The 23518-nt window shown below is 43.6% G+C and overlaps 1 protein-coding gene across 1 annotated transcript in view; it reads right to left on the reverse strand.

Annotated features, from left to right (window-relative positions):
* The window catches only part of LOC119861898 (connector enhancer of kinase suppressor of ras 2-like), a 479757-nt gene that overhangs the window by 290850 nt on the left and 165389 nt on the right, over positions 1-23518 (reverse strand). Inside the window, exon 6 of the mRNA XM_043492113.1 lies at positions 8124-8201. Coding sequence (XP_043348048.1) covers positions 8124-8201 — 78 coding nt within the window. The remainder of the gene's footprint in view (positions 1-8123; positions 8202-23518) is intronic.

Below are 23518 nucleotides of genomic sequence, written 5' to 3' on the forward strand. Positions count from 1 at the left end.
TGTTGCTTTAATTCTCAAAGTAGTATTTTTATGTTAAGTGTATATATTGCTAAAATTCTACTACTAATTAATTGTATCTACAATTATCTTAATTTCATTTAATTGTATTTTTATTTTACGTGGAATTGTCTGGTATCCAAAACACTCATTCAGATTTGTGACACGCCCTTTCCTACTTACAATACAGGAACTCCTCACTTAGAGTTAGGTTCCAGTGTAGCAGTCCTGTTTGTATTTGGAGGGAAAAAAAAAAAAAAAAGACTGAGTACTTGTGGCATCTTAGAGACTAACAAATTTATTTGAGCATAAAGTTTTGTGAGCTACAGCTCACTTCATCGGATGTGATCAATTAGGGAACATGCTCGTTTAAAGTTATGCAGTGCTCCCTTCTAACGTCCCGCCTGCTTTGTCCACTGCTTGCAAGAAGAGCAGCCCATTGCAGCTAGCTGGTGGGTGGCTGGAACCAGGGTGGACCGGCAGCCCCCCTAAAAACTCCCCCCCATCAGCTCTGAGCTCCCCTAAGTTCCCTGTGTAGCAGCTGCCCAGCAGGCCATCATTTGCCGGCAGTTGAGTTGTCCCTCTCCCCATGCCATGTGCTGCTCCTGCCCTCTGCCTTGGAGCTGCTCCCCAAGACTCCTGCTTGCTGTGGTGGGGGGAGGGCAAGAAGGGGGGGCTAATATCGGGTGTCCCCCTGCTCCTGCACCCTGCTTACCCCATCTTCCGTAGAGCAGGGCCGGGGGGGACAGGGACAGAGGGAGCTGCTGCCTTAGGCAGCAGCTGCAGCCAGGTCTCATCTTGCTGATCTAATTAACAAGTACAGTGTACTTCATACTTAAAGGGGAAATGCGCATCTCTATCTCTCAAAAAACACAGACTAACTAAGATGCTACTCTGAAACCGGTCATTACCCAGGGTGTGTGTGGCTGTCTGCCCTCCCTCCTTTCCTGCTGCCTTGTAGAGGGTGAGAGTTAACCCTTGATGGCTCAGCTAATTGCTAGTTCATCATTTAGCAGTAAGGCATTCCCTGGGAAATATCCCACCCACTGACTCCTCCACCTCAACCACACTTCACAATCATCATCGCTGTGTACCAGTATTAAATTGTTTGTTTAAAACTTAGAGTGAGTGAGTGAGTGTGTAAAATATAGTCTTTTGTCTGGTGAAAAAAATTTCCCTGGAACCTAACACCCTCATTTACATTAAGCCTTATAGGGAAATTGGATTCGCTCAACTCATTTCGCTTAAAGTCACATTTTTCAGGGACATAACTACAACATTAAGTGAGGAGTTCCTGTACATGCAACAAATTGCACAAGGAAGATTATTACCATCATCATATGAATTACAGTGGCACTTAGAGAGTACAACCAAGATTAGAGTCCCATTGCATTAGGCACTGGACAAACAGAGTGAGAAACAGTCCCTGCCTGAAGAGATCACAATTAGAGCTGGTCAGGAATTTTGTGACAACACAGTTTTTCTATCAGAAAATGATGAGCCACTGAAACTGAAACCTTTTCCAGAAACATACCAGTTGCAGTGAAACTTCTGTCGTGAAAAGTTTCACAGTTCCAGGATGGAATTTCTCATCAAAACCAGAGGGAGAAATAAAAAGAGGCCAACAGCCCCATGGTTAGGGCACTTGAACCTTGATCTCCCGCATTCTAGGCAAGTCCCTGCTCTGCCTGAGTAAAACCATGGACTTGAATATCTTGGTATCCCACGTACTAGATGAGTGCCCTAATGACACCACTATTGGTTATACTGGGATGCGTCTTTTCCATTGGAGCTATTCCACTTTGTAATAATTAAATGCTCATTGTCCGAGAGACAGAGAAATTAGCTTTGTTGCCCAGCGGTTATGCAACTCATTTGAGAGCTGAGAGACCAGTACCAGATTGCCAATTGTGCCAATTCCACAAACAAAGGTGGCCCTGATGCCTGAACCGTCACTCCTCCCCAATCCGCCGCCTCCACTTGGCCTCTCCACTGATCCCCCCATGCGAGCAGCAAGCGGGGCCGTGGGGGAAAAGGCTGAGTCAGGGCGGGGCCTCGGGGCAGAGCACGGCTACAGTACAGATGCCAGGGCCCACAAAAGGTTCATCTGGCTCTGTGGAAGACTCAGAGTTTTTTTGATAAATTGCAACACCACGTTCCAGTGAAGATATTGTGCTAGAGGTACATGGTAACTAGCAATATCAATTTGTAAACTTGATGAAGAGTAGCTCTTTCTGAAAATAAAACTAAATTTTGTTATACCTTTGTCCTTTGGAGTTGTTTTCAGTGGCCCTTGCTCTCTGGATTATTCAGGTACAGCAGATACTAACAAGATACTTGGACTTGTGTGTAGAAATGTTTGAAACCAGTTAAGGTACTTGATAGCTCCTGGCTGTGTTCTTTGAAGTAGGAGCCACAGATGATGGGGTTTGCCAAAGAGATCTTGCTGGTTCTAAAACCCTTTGTTAATTGGCATGGACAATTTTCCAGGCATCGACATGCATTAGTCGTCAATCAGCTTGTGGGATTTTTTTCTCTACTACCTCCACAAGTACCTCAAGAGTGTCTGCCATTCAGTGCAGAAGTTCTATAGAGGACATCACCAGGTGTCCTACTGTTGATGCCAACGTACCACATGAAGTATGGAGCTCTATGTGGGACAGTGCTTTTGCTCGGTGACCAGGCTCTCTGAGGATGTCAAAAGGACCTGATTTGGGCTGTGAACAACCCTTTGGTTGAGTACCTTGAGGAAATCTACCCCTCTTTTTACTAGATCACAGAGAGCATGAGCTACACCTGTGCACACTGTGGGAAAGCTGTTCCTTTTTATCCTTTCCAGATGACTGAGTAGAGGCAGACTTCGCTACTCTCTGTTGGTTTCAGGAAGTGACATGTTCTTTGAAGACTGAGCTCAGAGTTGAGCCACTGCTCACAGGAGCATGCAGGGAAGAAGCCTGATAGGACCCTTTTCCTCTCCCACTTTGAGGAAGCTTTCATTGAGCACTCCAGGAGAAATAGCCTAAGGTGAGACTTTTTCACTTTCTGCATCCTCTTAGCAAAGGTATGGCAGATAGAGCCAAATATTGAGTATGTGGCCCTCTCCAAGGCAAACAAGGCACTTCTGGATGCCTGTTGTTCAGAGGAATAGCTGCATCACAAGAGGAGCACATTCAGCCATCTCAGCTAGCTTCAAGTACCAGGGAATTCCATAACACTAAAAGTTTGGGTTTTTTTTAATAGAGCCAGTGGACATGAAAAGAATATGAAAAACTACACTCAGCACTATACTAACTATATAGACAAAAAGGATTTAAGTTGCACAGTGTGAAAAGAGAACTGGACACTGCCAAGGGTTCTGTCTTGGAACCAGGGATGGTGAAAAGGAACTGAGGGAAGGTTGGGCCTACTCTACCCTTTATACCCTTGGATAGGCAGTACAAAGGCACCGACTGCACGGGCATGACCGCAGCAGACATTGCTAGCCAAATAAATAAATCTCATACACATGGGGCACATGGATACCAAAAGCAGAAAATGTGTGGACAGTTACCTGAGGATGACTGTACTTTGTAATTTCTCTGAAGCCAATGGTTTCTAATGGTGTTATACTGACAAAAGTGGGCATTTTGCTAGTTACCAGACCTGTTAGCACCTTTGCATAGTGTATGAGCTCTCTTTCACTATGCTCTTCACTGGCACTAATAGGGCACTGACATGTTACTATGGGATAATTCTAAGAGAGAGATTTCAGCATAGAGACTCAGACTGAAATCCCTGCCCTACTGAAGTCAATGGAAAAACTCTCATTGACCTCATTGGAGCCAGGAAGCAAGTACAGACAGGTAACAGCATACTAATCAGAGGATGCATTTTCTTACAAGCGTATCTCAAATATAAAAGGAGTACCGGTGGCACCTTAGAGACTAACAAATTTATTAGAGCATAAGCTTTCGTGAGCTACAGCTCACTTCATCGGATGCATTTGGTGGAAAAAACAGAGGAGAGATTTATATACACACACACAGAGAACATGAAACAATGGGTTTATCATACACACTGTAAGTAGAGTGATCACTTAAGATAAGCCATCACCAACAGCAGGGGGGGAAGGAGGAAAACCTTTCATGGTGACAAGCAGGTAGGCTAATTCCAGCAGTTAACAAGAATATCAGAGGAACAGTGGGGGGTGGGGTGGGAGGGAGAAATACCATGGGGAAATAGTTTTACTTTGTGTAATGACTCATCCATTCCCAGTCTCTATTCAAGCCTAAGTTAATTGTATCCAGTTTGCAAATTAATTCCAATTCAGCAGTCTCTCGTTGGAGTCTGTTTTTGAAGCTTTTTTGTTGAAGTATAGCCACTCTAAGATCTGTGATCGAGTGACCAGAGAGATTGAAGTGTTCTCCAACTGGTTTTTGAACGTTATAATTCTTGACGTCTGATTTATGTCCATTCATTCTTTTACGTAGAGACTGTCCAGTTTGGCCAATGTACATGGCAGAGGGTTCCTCGTGGCTGGACTTTACAAAAACTAGACAAGCCATTTACAAAACACACTTTGCTTCTCTACAAAAGAAAAAGGACACTAAGCTATCTAAACTACTATATGCCACAAGGGGCCACAACAATGGTTCCCGTAATCCACCCAGCAATATTGTTAATCTATCCAACTATACTTTTAGCCCAGCAGAAGAATCTGTCCTATCTCGGGGCCTCTCCTTTTGCCCCTCCATCCCCACGAACATGATACAGTTCTGTGGTGACCTAGAATCCTATTTTCGACGTCTCAGACTCAAGGAATATTTCCAAAACACCTCTGACCAACATATTAACCCACAGAGACCTTCCTTCCAACACTACAAAAAGAAGGATTCTGGGTGGACTCCTCCTGAAGGTCGAAACAGCAGCCTGGATTTCTACATAGACTGCTTCCGCCGATGTGCACGAGCTGAAATTGTGGAAAAGCAGCATCGCTTACCCCATAACCTCAGCCATGCAGAACACAGTGCCATCCACAGCCTCAGAAACAACTCTGGCATCATAATCAAAAAGGCTGACAAAGGAGGTGCTGTCGTCATCATGAATAGGTCGGAGTATGAACAAGAGGCTACTAGGCAGCTCTCCAACACCACTTTCTACAAGCCATTACCCTCTGATCCCACTGAGAGTTACCAAAAGAAACTACAGCATTTGCTCAAGAAACTCCCTGAAAAAGCACAAGAACAAATCCACACAGACACACCCCTGGAGCCCCGACCTGGGGTATTCTATCTGCTACCCAAGATCCATAAACATGGAAATCCTGGACGCCCCATCATCTCAGGCATTGGCACCCTGACAGCAGGATTGTCTGGCTATGTAGACTCCCTCCTCAGGCCCTTCGTTACCAGCACTCCCAGCTATCTTCGAGACACCACTGACTTCCTGAGGAAACTACAGTCCATTGGTGATCTTCCTAAAAACACCATCCTAGCCACTATGGATGTAGAAGCCCTCTACACCAACATTCCACACAAAGATGGACTACAAGCCGTCAGGAACAGTATCCCCGATACTGTCACGGCTAACCTGGTGGCTGAACTTTCTGACTTTGTCCTGACCCATAACTATTTCACATTTGGTGACAATGTATACCTTCAAATCAGCGGCACTGCGATGGGTACCCGCATGGCCCCACAGTATGCCAACATTTTTATGGCTGACTTAGAACAACGCTTCCTCAGCTCTCGTCCCCTAATGCCCCTACTCTACTTGCGCTACATTGATGACATCTTCATCATCTGGACCCATGGAAAAGAAGCTCTTGAGGAATTCCACCATGATTTCAACAATTTCCATCCCACCATCAACCTCAGCCTGGACCAGTCCACACAAGAGATCCACTTCCTGGACACTACGGTGCTAATAAGTGATGGTCACATAAACACCACCCTATATCGGAAACCTACTGACCGCTATTCCTACCTACATGCCTCTAGCTTTCATCCAGATCATACCACTCGATCCATTGTCTACAGCCAAGCGCTACGATATAACCGCATTTGCTCCAACCCCTCAGACAGAGACAAACACCTACAAGATCTCTATCATGCATTCCTACAACTACAATACCCACCTGCTGAAGTGAAGAAACAGATTGACAGAGCCAGAAGAGTACCCAGAAGTCACCTACTACAGGACAGGCCCAACAAAGAAAACAACAGAACGCCACTAGCCATCACCTTCAGCCCCCAACTAAAACCTCTCCAACGCATCATCAAGGATCTACAACCTATCCTGAAGGACGACCCATCACTCTCACAGATCTTGGGAGACAGACCAGTCCTTGCTTACAGACAGCCCCCCAATCTGAAGCAAATACTCACCAGCAACCACACACCACACAACAGAACCACTAACCCAGGAACCTATTCTTGCAACAAAGCCCATTGCCAACTCTGTCCACATATCTATTCAGGGGATACCATCATAGGACCTAATCACATCAGCCACACTATCAGAGGCTCGTTCACCTGCACATCTACCAATGTGATATATGCCATCATGTGCCAGCAATGCCCCTCTGCCATGTACATTGGCCAAACTGGACAGTCTCTACGTAAAAGAATGAATGGACACAAATCAGACGTCAAGAATTATAACATTCAAAAACCAGTTGGAGAACACTTCAATCTCTCTGGTCACTCGATCACAGACCTAAGAGTGGCTATACTTCAACAAAAAAGCTTCAAAAACAGACTCCAACGAGAGACTGCTGAATTGGAATTAATTTGCAAACTGGATACAATTAACTTAGGCTTGAATAGAGACTGGGAATGGATGAGTCATTACACAAAGTAAAACTATTTCCCCATGGTATTTCTCCCTCCCCCCCCCCCCACTGTTCCTCTGATATTCTTGTTAACTGCTGGAATTAGCCTACCTTGCTTGTCACCATGAAAGGTTTTCCTCCTTTCCCCCCCCCCCTGCTGCTGGTGATGGCTTATCTTAAGTGATCACTCTCCTTACAGTGTGTATGATAAACCCATTGTTTCATGTTCTCTCTCTCTCTCTCTGTGTGTGTGTGTGTAAATCTCTCCTCTGCTTTTTCCACCAAATGCATCCGATGAAGTGAGCTGTAGCTCACGAAAGCTAATGCTCTAATAAATTTGTTAGTCTCTAAGGTGCCACAAGTACTCCTTTTCTTAGTAGCTATGTCAGCTGCAGATGCTCTCCCACCAACATAGCACTGCCCACACCAGCACCTTTTGTTGGTGAAATTTATGTCAGTCAGGGGTATATTTTTTTGGTGTAGACAAAGCCTTAGTTTATCAGAATAATTCCAGTTGCTCATACACTGCAGTAACCTCATACTCACAGTCCATTGTAATTTTGACTTTGACTTCAACAGGAGTGGGAACAAATCCATTGTGGATCTCAAATGTATATAAATTAAAATGGAAAGGAGCTTGGCATACTCATGAAGTCAGTCTTCAACATGCTGAGATAGGCCAGTGTGAATACATTAGCAACTGACCATGCACAGGATCCATAAAAGCAAAGGGAATCAAAAACAAAGGACCTTGAAAGTTTTAAGTAGGGTTTTATATGGTTGCCAACTCAAAGCTAAAATGTACTGATAAGATTTTTACTGAATGTTTTTTCATTGACAAAACAAATTTGAAATTATATTTAATGTATAATTATATATCTACTTTTTATTTCATTGTAAGATTTCTCTGTGGTTATAGGTCAATTTTTATCAAACCATTTTAAAAAGGAAAAATGTAGCTAGATAAATATACTCTATTAAATAACTTAATTTTTATTTAATTTGTTGAAATACAAAATCAATTACAACTCATTTTTAAAATAAGTGAAGGCCTTTATGGTTTTAAATACACTTATATTTATAGATAATTAGCAAACTTGTTATGTTTGCAGACCAGGCATACAGCAATGGGATGTTAATTGAACTGGCTTCTCTGGCAGGGACATTTTGATTAAACTACAATATGACTGATGTACCTCCCTCTACATTCAGACATTCTTATATGTATTAAAAATGAACAAACAAAAAGGACTTTCCTTTCTACCTACCTCTCCCTAATCCACAACAAAGGAAGGAGAAAATCTGTCTCACTTACCTGGACATTTTCATTCTGGGTAGGTGGATGGGTCCATAAATTCAGTAGTGATAGGTTCTTCAGTTTCCATACAGACTGCTACAAGAGGCAGAATCAGATATTTTGATTGGCTTGGCTAACTTTCCACGTAGCTCCTCTCACTGAAGAGCCTCTCCAGAGAGTCACTTCCAAAGCTTTTGTTATATCTGAATGAAACACCCCTTCTCATATTAACAATAGCAGAAAATCTGCCGAACAACTAAGAAGCAGAATTGCCCAACCTGACAAACATATAAACTGGGATAACCTTGAAGGTCATTGATAAACTGTAAGAATATGGTTATCCATCAGTTCTTCCCTAAAAAAACAAACAGTACTATTGAGCAATCACCCCAGAGAAGACATTTAAAAAAGTACACGGTGGCATGAATTTATGAACCTGTTCTTCTACTCGTAACAAAAATTTGCTGATAAGTGATACAAATTTTCTCATTCTCACTTCAGAGGATGGGTCCATAAATTTAGTAGTGATGGGATTTCTGTAGCAGTACCGCTGCCATCAAATAGTTGGGTGGGCTAAGGGCGAGCTACAGCTTGCAGAACTAGCCTGTTGAAGTCTGCTTCACCCGACTGAAGACTATCAGTCTTGTAAAATTCAGTGAACATATGCACCCAGCAAAAAACTGTTCATATAGTGCACTGGACCCATTTGCCCACGAGACTGCTGTTGCCTTAGTGGAATGGGCTGTAAGCTTGAAGGGGCGGGGGAGAATTATTCCTTAGCTTTACACGCCTTGGAAATTCCCTCCTGCACTGCCAACCTTCCCCCATCCCCACAATATAACTTGATGTAGAGCACCTGGAAGTTTTCTGTCCTCTAACCCTGTCGTGGATTAGCACAAACAAAGCAGAAGTTTTACTGAAGGATTTTGTTCTCTAACGCAGATCTTAATTGCCCTCCACAAGCCTAAGGTGTGCCAAACCCTTTCTTTTGGATGGGCTGGATTTGGGCAAAAAGCCGGGAGCAAAATCTCCCGGGATTAGAGGTGGAAGAAAATTATTGCAGGGATGGATGAAGCGTCTGTCTATAGTACCACCCTTTCACTATGGGGAAATACCTGCCCCCACACATGCACACAATTCTGAGGGAGGACAGAGAGGGAGTTCCCAACAATGATACCCCTCACACAGGAGTCATGACCACTAGAAACCTTAATTATTAGGAAATATAGTGACATTCTGAAAAGAGCTTAGAAAACAGTACCTGAATACACACAATGTTAGAAAAGATCCCATGAGCTATGTTGTGAATGGAAGGAGGTCTGATTAAGGCAGGAGGTTTGAGGATTGTTTTTAAGTGACCTCTCAATAACCAATGAGCGAGGTTGAGAGATGCCAGGTTGCAATGGAATAGATGGCCCTGTAATAGTAGATCCAGAGTGGTTCGTACTGTTGGTGGAGGGGACACAGAGATACCCGAGGTCTGAAAACCAGGGATGTCTGCACCAGTGCAGAGCAATCAGAATCTCTTTAGTCTGTTGCCCTCACATCTATTAGATGGTGTGTGTTATCTTGGGAAAAAGAGGAAATGCATATAGCAGAGCTCTTGGCCATACCTGGGAAAAGTGTCAATTCCCTTGGCCGGACAATCTCTCCTCCTGGCACAGGAGCTGCTTGTCTTGGCATTGGAGCTGGATGCACAGAGATCCCAAGCTGGTTTCCCAGAGGTCTGGGATACACAGTTGAATACCTCTAGTGGAGGCACCATACCCCCTCGTCTTGTTTTTGCAGCTGAGCTAATCCACTGTGGCATTCAGTTTCATTTTGATACACATGGTTTTAATTGACAAAATGTTTTTCTTTGCTTATCTGAAGAAGTATATAGCTTCCACTTGGAACAAGCTCAACAGTGTGCCCCGCCCCCATCCATTTACATATGCCATGGCAGTCATGCTGACTGTGAATAAAAGTATGTGTCTGGAGTTTAAGGTGGAGATGATTGCCTGCAGGGCTAGCCAAATTGCCCACAGTTCCAAAAAAAGTTTATGGTGCAGTGAGATTCTGTTCGTAACCATTGATCTTTTACCATGTGTGATCTCTCCAGCCTGTAAGCTGGTGTCTCTCGACAGTTCTGCCAGGTAGATACCGTCCATGAATCATCCAGGATGTAACCATCACCTGACGGACCTTTTATTGTGGAGGAAAGACTTACAGTGTAAGAGTTGGAATTGCAAATGTGAAGAGGGAAGGTAAGTAGGTAGTACTGCAGACAATTGAGATGAAATTTTGCACATAAGAATAGGTATATGCATGAAATGAACCTGCCTAGAAGTCACAGTAAAACCTTCATGCAGGAGTGTGGACTGTGAAGGATCTTGTATGTTTGCCTGTTTCTGGAGAGAAAGGCCCTGCAGAGCATGGTGTCCAGCCAAACTCCCAGGTGTGCTATTGTCTGTGCAGGGACAAGCTGGCCTTCCTCCAGATTGATTTTAAGAACGCATTGTTGAAGGATGCGTACTATCACTTGGGTATTCCCAGCTGACTTCTGTAGGAAGGGGGCTATCAGAATGTCATTGAGAAAAATGGTACAAATGTACCCTTTCAGACACAGGCTATTATGCCCAAGATGTGTGACTACCTGGGGTCAGTGGCCATGTACAGAACAGGATGACATACTTCCTGCCACAAAAGGGTGCAGTCTAAATCCCCGATTCCTGCAAGTGCACTTCACAGGATCAGGGCCAAAGAGGGAAAGTGGCATAATAAAGGTGGAGAGAGAGAGAATCAAATATCGGTTAAATTAAAAAAAAATCAGTTCTATGCCTATAAACATTGTTTTCCCCCTTGTTGGGGTATTTTGTAATGGTTACTACATCAATTCTCTGATTGATGGTTACTCAGTGGTTACTACATCAATGAAGATTCCATTCTTCACACTCAGCTCATTTTTGATTTGAAAAAATGGTTCTGCTCCTACTGGTACTTGACTTTTGTCTTTTAGCCACCCTCCTAATATCCCTCTCTTGACTGCCTGTCCTTTGATGTTCTTTTCCATTGCCTCTTTGATTTCCAGCAGCTTCGCTGTTGAAACTAGGGGATTAAATTGATTAACATGCTGCACTATGTCCTGATCCCCTTCTCCCAACTCACTGATGCTGGGTATATACGCCCTGCTCAGGCTGTCAGCTAACACCAATGATCGTCCTGGACAATATCTTATCTCTACCTGACAGCGCTTCAGGTTAATCTCTTTGGAGCACAAAGAAGGGGCTTTGCCTTGATTGTCTCTAGAGGTCTGTGGTCTGATGTCACTATTACTAGCTGATCATGGGTGAACTGATGGAACAATTCCACTCCAAATACCACAGCCAGAAGCTCTTTTTCTGTTTGGGCATACCTCTGTTCAGTCTCTGACATAAGCTACCCACTGCTCCTGCAAAACAGCTACACCGAATACTTTCTCTGATGCATCACGGAGTGTCAGTGGCTCTTCTGGCTGGTAATATTTCAGAATAGCGGCATTCATTAGCAACTTTCAGCATATCAAATGCTTGTGGTTGGGGCTTGACTAGTCCCACTCAACATCCTGCCTTGTGAGTGGACAAATGGATTCCACTTCTGCAGCCAGGTGTGACAGAACTTGGATAGAAAATGTATGCCCTCCTATGAAGGGCTATACTACTTTCACATCCACTGGAGTTGGCATGCCTCTGACTGCCTTTGTCTTGTTGGGATCTCCTTGCAGTTCCGCTGCTGTGAGTAGATGTTCAACGTATGGTCACCTCACGCTGACTGAGTTACATTTTTTCTGGGTTGAGTTTTATATTCTTGTCCCTGCATCACTGTAGAAAACCTTGTAGCTTTCAGCTATATTTTCACTTGGCTTTTGCATCACTGCTACCTTCCCCTACAATGACGATATCATCTGCAATTATTTTCATCCCATAAAGCCCTTGGGTGAGTCTTCTTTGGAACAGCTTCTGTGCTAGGTTTCTGCATGTGCAACCATCTGTAGCAACCAAACGGGTGTAGCAAAGGTTATCAGCATGCTGGACTCTTTATCCAAGGTTATGAGCCAAAAACTAATTTTTCATATCACAGACAGCAAAGATTCTGCTTTGGAAAGTTCTTTCAAGATGTCTTCAATGGTAGGCAGTGAACATTAGCATCTTTTCAATGCCTTGTTCAGTGGCTTTGGAGCTACGCAGATGTGTAATTTGCCTGATGGCTTCTTTATCACTATTATGCTGCTTTCCCAGGCTGTACTGATCTCTACAAGTACTATACCACCTCTGCTTTGCAGAGTTTTGAGCTTCCTGAGTACTGGATTACATAGTGCCACTGGAATTTTCCTTTACAGCAAGCACACAGATTGCACTGTGAAGTGTACTTCCAGTTGCAGTTTTCCTTTGAGGCACTGGACACCTTTGAAAACATCCCTGTGTGCTTTTAAAATTATCTCCATTGTCTATGGGAACTCCCTCTTTTGCTTCTTACACTGCAACTATAACATTCTGATGCCCCACCCTGATCAGATCCCTGGCTGGTATGGCCATATGCCCAAAGAGAGCTCTGTAATGCTCACCATCCACCATTGCAAAGTTCAATTGGTACGGTCATTTATTTAAACCCTGTGCACTGCTCTATGTGGTTGAGTTGCTTCCAGACTAACTTCACCTATTCCCTGTTCCCCTGGTGTCCCCTCAATAATAGCCCATCCAGGGAACATGACCCAAGTTTCACTGATCATGATACACCATCCTCCACACAGCTTTAATTTTCAACAAATACAACTACACGCACAGTACTGAACCATGTGCCATAGCCATTGCATTTGCCTGTACCTCCATGATTCATTCACCAAACTGCATGAGACTCATGTGAACCTCTGCATGCTGCAATGCCCTATGGTCATGACACTTCACACTAATTCCATTATGTAATCCACATGCACCCCGCATTCCTGATTTGCTGACCCTTGATTGCATCAAGAGACTCATACACCATGTCACCTGACCTCAATACCATGATTCTCTCCCATACACTCTTCACCAAAACTACTCAGGCGCATTTTACCGCACAGTTATGACACATGGCCCATGCCAGTTATCCCCACACAATTCAGGTGCATAATACCTTCTTCAATGATGCACTCTGTGAATCCCCTCTGCTCCATTTGCCCCACGGCTTGATGTGCCCCCATGCCATCAGCCCCCTTTACACCATGATGCACCGTCATCCCCATTATATGCCCTCAGTGCCCTCTGGTATACCCACAAAGTCCCTATGGTGCACCCCCATGGCTGCTTGCCCTATTTATTACATGATGCACTTCCCTTCTGTTCCCTGTAATGCAACACGTATCTAACAATTCTCCACCAACCCCGTACAATCCATAATCCCATGATACTCCCCCCATATTGCCTTACACAGTCTACAGCATAGTCTTTGTCCAACTATCATGTGAGTTAGGGTGCCCTGCTCAGGGGGTGGCAGAGGAGTCAGTGCACCCTTCTTTGGAGATGGAAGGTTGAGCTCCCTGTGAGAGATTCCTTCCCATCTCAGTGCACTACTCAGTACAATCTCCTCTTTAGAAAAAATGAGTCACTTCTGCTTTTGAATTATCACATTCCATCTCAATTTCCAGGTGGAGTGGTTTAGTTCTGGTCACGTTAATATGGAGTTTTGTGGCTAACAAAGAAAAGCTAGCTTCAAATGTAACTGTTTGAGAGTAGTGTGTCTTTCCTCTGGTACAATATCATTCATACTAAGATTTAGGTCAGGCATATGCAGAGTACCAAAACACTTTACTAAGACAGGGAATAAAGAGAGAATGATTTAGCACAACTTTCATTAAGAACAGGGCAAATTTGAGCATTATCATTTAACAGGCATATAAAAATGTAGGTACTGGTTTTTGCATTTAACAATTTGCTGACTCCCCAGAGTCAAACAAATCAAACAGAAGGACAGTGCACACTGAAATTAATGTTTACACTTCAGCTCCACCTTTATGTATAACTATTCACCTGGAACGGAAGATCAGAATTATGTATCATTTGATGTTCCTGTCCTATTCCTCAGCAAAGTAATAAGCACGAAGATTGTAATCAGATTACATTTCGTAGCTCATTCTTGCCGTACTGCTTGACCTATTCTATCTACATATGCCTTGGCTTTTTTTTTTTCCTATGAAAGTCAGTTTAAAGAAAAATATCTTAAATTAAAAACAGCTTCACACACCTTATGGAAGAGTCCTGTAGAATTTCACTGAGAACAATAGAGTCCACAGACATTTAATATGAAATTACTTTAAAAAAACCTATTGAATTTAACAAGAGAATACATTTTTTCAATAGAAGATTTTAAACCATCCCATCAATTTAAATGATAATTATCTCTCTGCTATAGAGAATTCTACAAGTTATTTTTTTTAAATTATGAAAAAATTATCACATGCTACTAAATCTTATAGGACTTTTCCATACTGCATATCTATACACTACATATTTTTGCAAGGAGCTACATATAGCAAGGGATGGACATCTGCAGGCTAAATTTACTGATATTGTGTGCCTAGATGAGAAATCCAAAATTACCATATCCCTACAATGCATGGGCAAAGCCAGCGTATTCAGAAAATGAATTCAATTGGCTGCTTAAAGAACAAAACTATATATTCATATTTATTACAATTTTCATTAGAAAGGTATTGTCATTTTGTGGAAGTTATTCTGGTGAAGCCAAAAGGAAAAAAGGGGTCCTGCCATTATGAAATCAGGATATTATCCTTTAATACATCCTCCTCAAAGGCCAAGTTGTTATTACTGAATACTAAAGAGATTACAATTCAAGAAAAAACAAACAAATCTAATACTGTAGTTCACAAGACATGTTCACATTTTCTTTGCTATCATTAAAGTACGTATCTAATGATAGGATGGTAATGTATGAGAGCCACATCTCTCTTTCTTCCCTAGCTGTCTCTCAATTTACAATATTTCCAGAGTATTTTTTCTCCTCTGCATGCTAAATAAGAACATGTGATGCTTTCTAGGGATCAGGGAGATGGCATTTTAGAAGCAGAGAAAGAAATGGGGGCTTTTTAAGTGTTTTGGGGCTGAGGGGACCCCTGTAACGGTCTACTTTCCTAAGCTAAATCATGCTAAATTTTAGCATCTGTCAACATCTGCAAAACACCACCACATGATCTAAATTGTCCTCTGTTTTTTTTCAACTATAGCTGAAGGACAACAAAAATACTTAAGATGTGGCAAGGTTTATGGATGATGCGAGATTGAGGATTTACTTCAGATATCGAAAGCTATGGTGATTACTCTTCAGTCCCTCATTTTCATGTTGCCTATAATGCAAAAAAAGTATCAGTTGAGGAAATGAATGGTTGGGAAATGTAGAACAAATGAAAGTGATATAGGACATCACCCCATGAATTCATTGCTGCACAAAGTCAGATAACATGATTGCATTTTTTAAAAGGCTACTGTAGAACCTCAGAGTTATGAGCACCTCAGGAATGGAGGTTGTTCGTAACAATGAAATGTTTAACTCAACAAAATGTTATGGTTGTTCTTCCAAAAGTTTACAGCTGAATATAAACTAAATGCAGCATTTTTCTTCTGCATAATAATAAAGCGGTTTTCCTTTCTTTTTTTTTTTTAGTTGTTTATATTTCATAGAATATCAGAGTGGGAAGGGACCTCAGGAGGTCATCTAGTCCAACCCCTTTGCTCAAAGCAGGCCCAATCCCCAATTTTTGCCCCAGATCCCTAAATGGCCCTCTCCAGGATTGAACTCACAACCCTGGATTTAGCAGGCCAATGCTCAAACCACTGAGCTATCCCTCCCCCCAACACATTACTGTACTGTATTTGCCTTTTTTTTTTTTGGTCTCTGCTGCTGCCTGATTGTGTATTGCTGGTTCCAAATGTGGCGCGTGGTTGACTGGTCAGTTCGCAACTCTGATGTTTGTAATTCCGAGGTTCTATTGTACATCATTTTATAACCTGTAATCTATAATAATTAGCGCTGTCAAGCGATTACAAGAATTAATTGTGATTAATTGCACAATTAATCGCACTGTTAAACAATAGAATACCATTTATTTAAATATTTTTGCATGTTTTCTACATTTTCAAATATATTGATTTCAATTACAACACAGAATACAAAGTGTACAATGCTCACTTCATATTTATTTTTGATTACAAGTATTTGCACAATGTAAAAACACAAAAGAAATAGTATTCTGCAATTCACCTAAGCACTGTAGTGCAATTTCTTTATCATGAAAGTTGCACTTACAAATGGAGAACTATGTACAAAAAACATGCATTCAAAAATAAAACTATGTAAAATTTTAAAGCCTGCAAGTCCACTCAGTCCTACTTCTTGTTCAGCCACTTAGACAAACAAGTTTGTTTACATTTGCAGGAGATAATACTGCCAGCTTCTTGTTTACAATGTCACCTGAAAGTGGGAAGAGGCGTTCTCCTGGCACTATTGTAGCCGGCGTTGCAAGATATTATGTGTGAGAAGCACTAAAGATTCACATGTCCCTTCATGCTTCAACCACCATTCCAGAAGACATGCGTCCATGCTGACGACGGGTTCTGCTCGATAACAATCCAAAGCAGTGCGGACTGACACATGTTCGTTTTCATTATCCGAGTCAGATGCCACCAGCAGAAAGTTGATTTTCTTTTTTGGTGGTTCAGGTTCTGTAGTTTCCGCATTGGAGTGTTGCTCTTTTAAGACTTCTGAAAGCATGCTCCACACCTCATCGCTCCCAGATTTTGGAAGGCACTTCAGATTCTTAAACCTTGGGTCAAGTGCTGTAGCTATCTTTAGAAATCTCACATTGGTATCTTCTTTGCGTTGTGTCAAATCTGCAGTGAAAGCGTTCTTAAAATGAACAACATGTGCCAGGTCATCATCCAAGACTGCTATAACATGATATATGTGGCAGAATGCAGGTAAAACAGAGCAGGGGACACCTAGTTCTGCCCCAAGGAGTGCAGTCCAAAATTTAATTAACACTTACTTTTTTTTAAATGAGCATCATCAGCATGGAAGCATGTCCTCTGGAATGGTGGCCAAAGCATGAAGGGACATATGAATGTTTAGCATATCTGGCACATAAATACCTTGCAATGCCAGCTACAAAAGTGTGTGCAAATGCCTATTCTCACTTTCTGGTGACATTGTAAATAAGAAGAGGGCAGCATTATCTCCCTTAAATATAAACAAACTTGTTTGTCTTAGGTTTCAGAGTAGCAGCCGTGTTAGTCTGTATTCGCAAATGCATCCGATGAAGTGAGCTGTAGCTCACGAAAGCTTATGCTCTAATAAATTTGTTAGTCTCTAAGGTGCCACAAGTACTCCTTTTCTTTTTGTTTGTCTTAGCAATTGGTTGAATAAGAATTAGGACTGAGTGGATTTGTAGGCTCTGAAGTTTTACATTGTTTTGCTTTTGAGTGGTCACGTAACAAAAAAAAAATCTACATTTGTAAGTTGCACTTTCACGACAAATAGCACTACAGTACTTGTATGAGATGAATTGAAAAATACTATTTCTTTTATCATTTTTACAGTGCAAATATTTGTAAGCAAAAATAATATACACTTTGATTTCAGTTATAACAGAGAATACAATATATATGAAAATGTAGAAAAATATCCAAAATATTTAATAAATTTCAATTGGTATTCTATTTAACAGTGCAATTAAAACTGTGATTACTCATTATTAATATTTTTAATTGCGATTAATTTTTTTGAGTTAATTGTGTGAGTTAACTGCAATTAATCAACAGCCCTAATAATAATTAGTTGCTCAAAAGGTTTAATCAGAGTTAAGGTTGCCCAGTGCTGCCTTGTGCCATTCCAGAAAGTCAAGTGAACCTATATTTAAACCTCTTAAAGCAGGAAATTTACTGTTAACATAGCACAAACGTAAACCTCTGAAAACCAGAACATACAAAGTTAAGGTACCCATCAGCCCCACGAAATAAACCTAACTCTGCCCTCTGGAGCTGGAAATAACCACTGAGAATGGTTCAGTAAGGGTGGTGACATATTAAGAAGACATGAGGAACAACAATGGGTATGTCTACACTACCTGCCAGATTAGCAGGCAGCGATTGATCCAGAGGGATTGATTTATTGCATCTAGTTTAGACATGATAAATCGACCCCCGAGCACTCTCCTGTCAACTCCTGTACTCCACCGCCATGAGAAGCGCAGGCGGAGTTGACCGGGGAGCGATAGCAATCGACTCACTGCGGTGAAGACACCATGGTAAGTCAATCTAAGTACGTCAACTTCAGCTACATTATTCACGTAGCTGAAGTTCCATAACTTAGATCAATCCATTCCTCCAGTGCAGACCAGGGCTAAGAGAATGTGCCATTATTTGTACTGTGTTGTATTCCACAGATTGGAATTCCAGCATGCATCTGCATGCACTCCAAGTGCCATTCATGGTGTTCATGTGCCATTCATGGCGGCTATACCGAATAATTGAGTTACTAGTTGGAGCAGGTTAGCAGAGTTGTCACTGTGATATGAAGAGAGATGTTTGTATACCTTGAAGGATCAAGTATGCCTCATTTCTGTACTGAGTTCTGTACATTGTTAAAGCAAAAGACCACAGGGGTGTTTTCTTGCCAATGGAGATAGTCAGCTGTTAATTGTGGATATGACAGTGGTCTCCAGGATGCAGCGAGATGTAAGTAATGGCAAAATACCAAAAGGAACCCTTCCTCAAGGCATAAGTGAAGGAGTGTTAACATTTATCAAGTCTGGGGTGGTTTGTTTGAAGCAGGCTCAGTGTTTGAGTGTAGGCCAGGTGTAGGTAGTTCCTGTTCTTACAGCCATATTCTGCCATAGCAAAGAGAAGGTGTTAAATTTTATCCTACATTCTTCCTGAAGTGTCTTGTGGCATCAGTAAGTGTAGAGTGCTAGTACGTGTATTATAGGTGTGTTGAGGTGTCACTCAACCAAGTCACAAGGCAGTGCTGGGTAATCTTAACTTTGCATAATGATGATTTTTGGCATGTTTTAGTGAGGACTGAAGTGGGTGTACAAAGGCACAACAGGTTGTGTGTGTACTGGAGGTAAAGGGAGTGTGAAGGACTGATTTCAGTATGTGTTTTTGTGGAGTAGGTTGTCCCTGTATAGCATCTTTTGGTTCTACTCAGTGTTTATGTGAGGGTACATTTACCCCTCAAATTAAGGTGCAATTGCATCACGGGCAGGTGTACACTAACTTTAATCTAACTAGCATGGATAACAATAGCAGTGAAGATGCGGCAGCAAGGACCCCAGCAAAGGCTAGCAATTGCAATATGTACACCAGAGTTCCCAGCTGGCTTGTACCAGGTGGCCAGCCCATGCTGAAACCTATGTTGCCACATCTTCATTCCTTTTGTGGCTAGATTAAAGCTAGCATGTGTATGCCTATCCATGCTACAATTACATTTTAATTTGGGTGTAGATGTACCCTGTGTGTTGTAGACATAGTTCAGCCCAGTGTGTTCTGTGTGGCACCTGTATAGGAGGTAGTTAAAGGTTGGATATAACTACTAGGTCCTTGGGAATTGCTGAAACAGACTTAGTGGGTGTGACTGGTGTTTTTACTGACTGTATAGTGTACTTGCCACTGAGTGGTTTGTTTGGCTTCATAGGTCCATGTCAAGAGAATGTTGTATTCACCAGTGGCATTCTTTGCCTAAGCATACCTGTAGTTGTAGCATGTTGCCTGGAAGCATTTGAATTCCTCCTGTAAGGACAGGGTCCTCCTACTTCTCCTTAGATCAGAGTCCTCCAAATTCCTCCCGTCTGCACAGTAAGCTCAATTTCTACATACTCCCGCTACAAGATTTCAAATTCTGTCTTGGCTGTGTTACATGCCCCCACACATTGTCACCCCCCGCCCCCACACCTGAGTTGCACTCTGTCATATCACCCCAGTCATGCTGGCTCAAATGGGCTTCTACCACATGCCTCTTCTTCCTACTGGGTCTGCTCTGTCCCCTCACACCGTCTTTCCTCTCATGTCTTGAGCTGGCAATTGCCTCTAGAAGTGGTTCAATAAAGATGTTGCCAGAATAAGTAGACAAGAGGAACAATTAAGTCTATGCCTACACTGCAGTATGAGCTTAGGGTTTGAACTCAGGCTTAAACTAGCCCCAATTTCATCTATAAACAAACTGTGCTGACCCAGAGTTCCAGGACCCCACTGGGGTGGAGGATCGGAGTTTCAGACAAGTCACGGTTCAAGCCCTATTGTTTTGCAGCATAGACACTGCCCCAGGGCCGGCTCTAGGCACCAGCAAGACAAGCAGGCGCTAGGGACAGCATTCCGGTGCCGACTATGCCGCCCCTAGAAAATGTCCCCGCCGCCCCAGCTTGCCTCCGCTCTGCCTGCTCCCGTGAGCACACTGCCACCGCTCCACTTCTCCCCACTCCCTCCCAGGGTTGCCACACGTGAAACAGCCGGCCCTGCACTGCCCCATCCCTTCAGCCAAGGTAATACACTGGTGTGTGACATCCCCTGCCTGAATTCTAGATGTTACAGAGACAGACATCCCACTATCAAGCAAACTTGCTTAGGAACACTTCCTATAACTGATGACACATGGGGTGTCCCCAGTCATCCAAGGTAATCCTGGATGAGTAGGAGGCGGCTTACAATCTCTGTTGGGAAATGGAGGAAGTGGTTCTAGCTATTAGACTGCTCCCCATCCCCGAGGTCAGCTCCTGAAGCCTCTGCAACCTCCTCCCCCAGTTCCTTATTACTAGGATGACCATATTTTTTCCTATGCTGAATACGGGATACCTGGTAAAATTACTCATATTCAAGCGAGTTCAACGGCAATCACTCAGAACTGTACAGTACAAACGTTCAAATTAACATCAAGTTGATTGAGCCCGTTAAAAAGAAACACTGTGTAGTTAGATTCTTTTTATTTACCTTCTAATTTTTACGGCTTTAGGGTTCACACAGGGAGAGTTCGTTCTCTCTCTCTCTCTCTCTCTCTCTCTCTCTCTCTCTCTCTCTCTCTCTCACACACACACACACACACACACTTCTGTTCACCTCTCACACTCCTTGTTCCTGGAACTGTGGTCTTCCTGATGCAACACATAGTGGGGAGGGCACATGGGGTCACATTCCATTTTCTGCTAGGGTTCACACCAGAATGTGGCCAATAGCAGCCTTTCGGCACCGTCCAGGAAGGAAGGAATGGGAGATACAGGAGTGGAGGGGAAGGGGAAAGGCTGTCCTGGCCCATATCTTTGCAGAGCTCATCTCTTTCCCCCGCCCCTTCCCTGTGGCTGGAAGCAGCTTATCCCTTCCTGCCCACACAGTATCGAAAACCAGCTAACACCTTCAGGGTGCTGCTGGCCACCAACGTAACCCAGCTGCCTCCTGTCCCCCAGCTACAGGGTGGGCAGAAAGGGATTATGCCCTAAGGATGCATTGTGCATCAGATACCAGGGAACCTGATTGCAGCAGCTTCAGTGAATCCCACCAGAGACGTGGCTCATCAGGAGAGGGTGCCTAGGCAACAGAGCAACCCTGTGCTCCCTGGCAGCAGGCTCAGGGCTGGGGGAGGGGTGTGTATGTGAAGAGGTTGCTAAGCCCCTGCCTGGGGGCCTGCTGTGGCAGGGTTGGGGCGCGAACAGGCTGAAAATTGCTTCCCCACCACCTCTCCAGAACTTAACTGATGGGTGGAGAGGCTTCCTCATGCCAGCGTTGTGCAGGGCTCAGGCACATGCAGGGCTCAGCTTCTCCTGGCCAGTGCACCGGGCCTGAGATTCTCGGGCTTTCCCAGGGCACCAGCCCAGCCAGAGGCAATGGGGGAAGGAAGGAGCCTGCTGGCCATGTTGTTGGTGAGCTGAACACTCTGACCAGTGGCTGGTTCTATGGACAGTACTTGGAGGGGGATGCGCCCACTGGGGTGGGGGTGGGGGGTGGCAATATGCAGGAGCAGCGGGGGCAAAGGGGCAAAGCAGGGAGAGAAGAGTGAGAGGGGGAGCATGTAAAAGGCCAATGGGTGGGCAGCAGAGGCAACATGTAACCGGCCGCCTTCTGGTGCCTGCCTGCACTCACTAGCCTGGCAGCTCTCAGCATGCAGCCAGTGCCAGCCAGAAACAGGATAGGAGGCAAGGTCCTGCTGGCCATGAGCCGGCATTCAGCAGGGGCTGTACTGACGGGCCAGCAGGAAGAGCGGCTGGCCCCACGCGCTGCAGCTTTTCCCCCCACCAACAGCCTTGCACACCCACCCCTGTTGTCAGCCACTGGACCCCTGCACTCACCACTCTTGGGTGGAAGGCTGGTGAGCAGGGATCCAGCCAGCAGCAGGACCCGCCAGTACTGGTGGTGGGGAGACAAGATACAGGACAACTTGCCCATTTTTTAAAAAAAGTTGTGACACTTGCAGGAAGGCTTAAATATGGGACTGTCCCTTTAAAAATGGGATGTCTGGTCACCCTACTCATTACACCTCTGTACTTCACAAAGAGAATCCATTGTGTGCTCATGGCCTCTTCCTTTCCCTCGGTCACATCCCCTGCGAGATACCCAGGAGTTCCTGCACTATCCTCAGAATTGGGTTCCTGGCCACTTTCAACCCTGAATGCTTTAGCGTCATCCACTAGGTCCGTATTCTTATCCTCCAGGGCTTGGTGAAAATCACATTCTGCTTTTTCAACCATAGTCTGAACATTAGGACAACCCCTATCAAACACCATTTTAACTGCCTCTCTCCGCTCTGGAAGTAGCCCATCTATAACAAGCTCTGGGGAGCCTGGATCGTCATGGGCTGGATTATTCGTAACTAGAGAATAAGCAAGAAAAAGTCACTTCATATTCTGCAGCGGGCTCCTTATGCTTCTGCTAACAGCACTGACACTGGTGATTGCTTTGTCAGACCCAGATAAAACTCAGATAATCTAAACCACAGGGACCGCCACTGTCCCTGATCCATATAGCCCTGTGGAATATGCAGCTAAACCCCAGAACCAACTCCTTTCTGCAAAATCCTCTCCCAGTCCCCTCTAATCAGTTCACAGAATACAACCTGCTCCCTAGTTTTCATAAGCCACTTTAAAACTTCCTCTATGTCCCTGCTTCTAGGACAAGGACCTATTTCTTTCATTATGGTTGATCTCTTCTCTGGTGAAAGGTTTTTAAATCTTCACCTCTGTGTGTATCACTGATTGTTTTGGACTGTGGACATGATTATAAACTCCATAGGGTCAGCTTTAGAGTCCAGATTGCTCAAGGAAGGCAAAATGGACTCTAAGGAGGTAGAGTTTCATCAGACAATATTAATGCCTCTTTCCAAAAAAGTTTCACTGTCTGATTAAGAATGCTGGTCAGTTCTGT

The sequence above is a fragment of the Dermochelys coriacea genome, chromosome 9, assembly GCF_009764565.3.
Source record: "Dermochelys coriacea isolate rDerCor1 chromosome 9, rDerCor1.pri.v4, whole genome shotgun sequence".
NCBI lineage: Eukaryota > Metazoa > Chordata > Testudines > Dermochelyidae > Dermochelys > Dermochelys coriacea.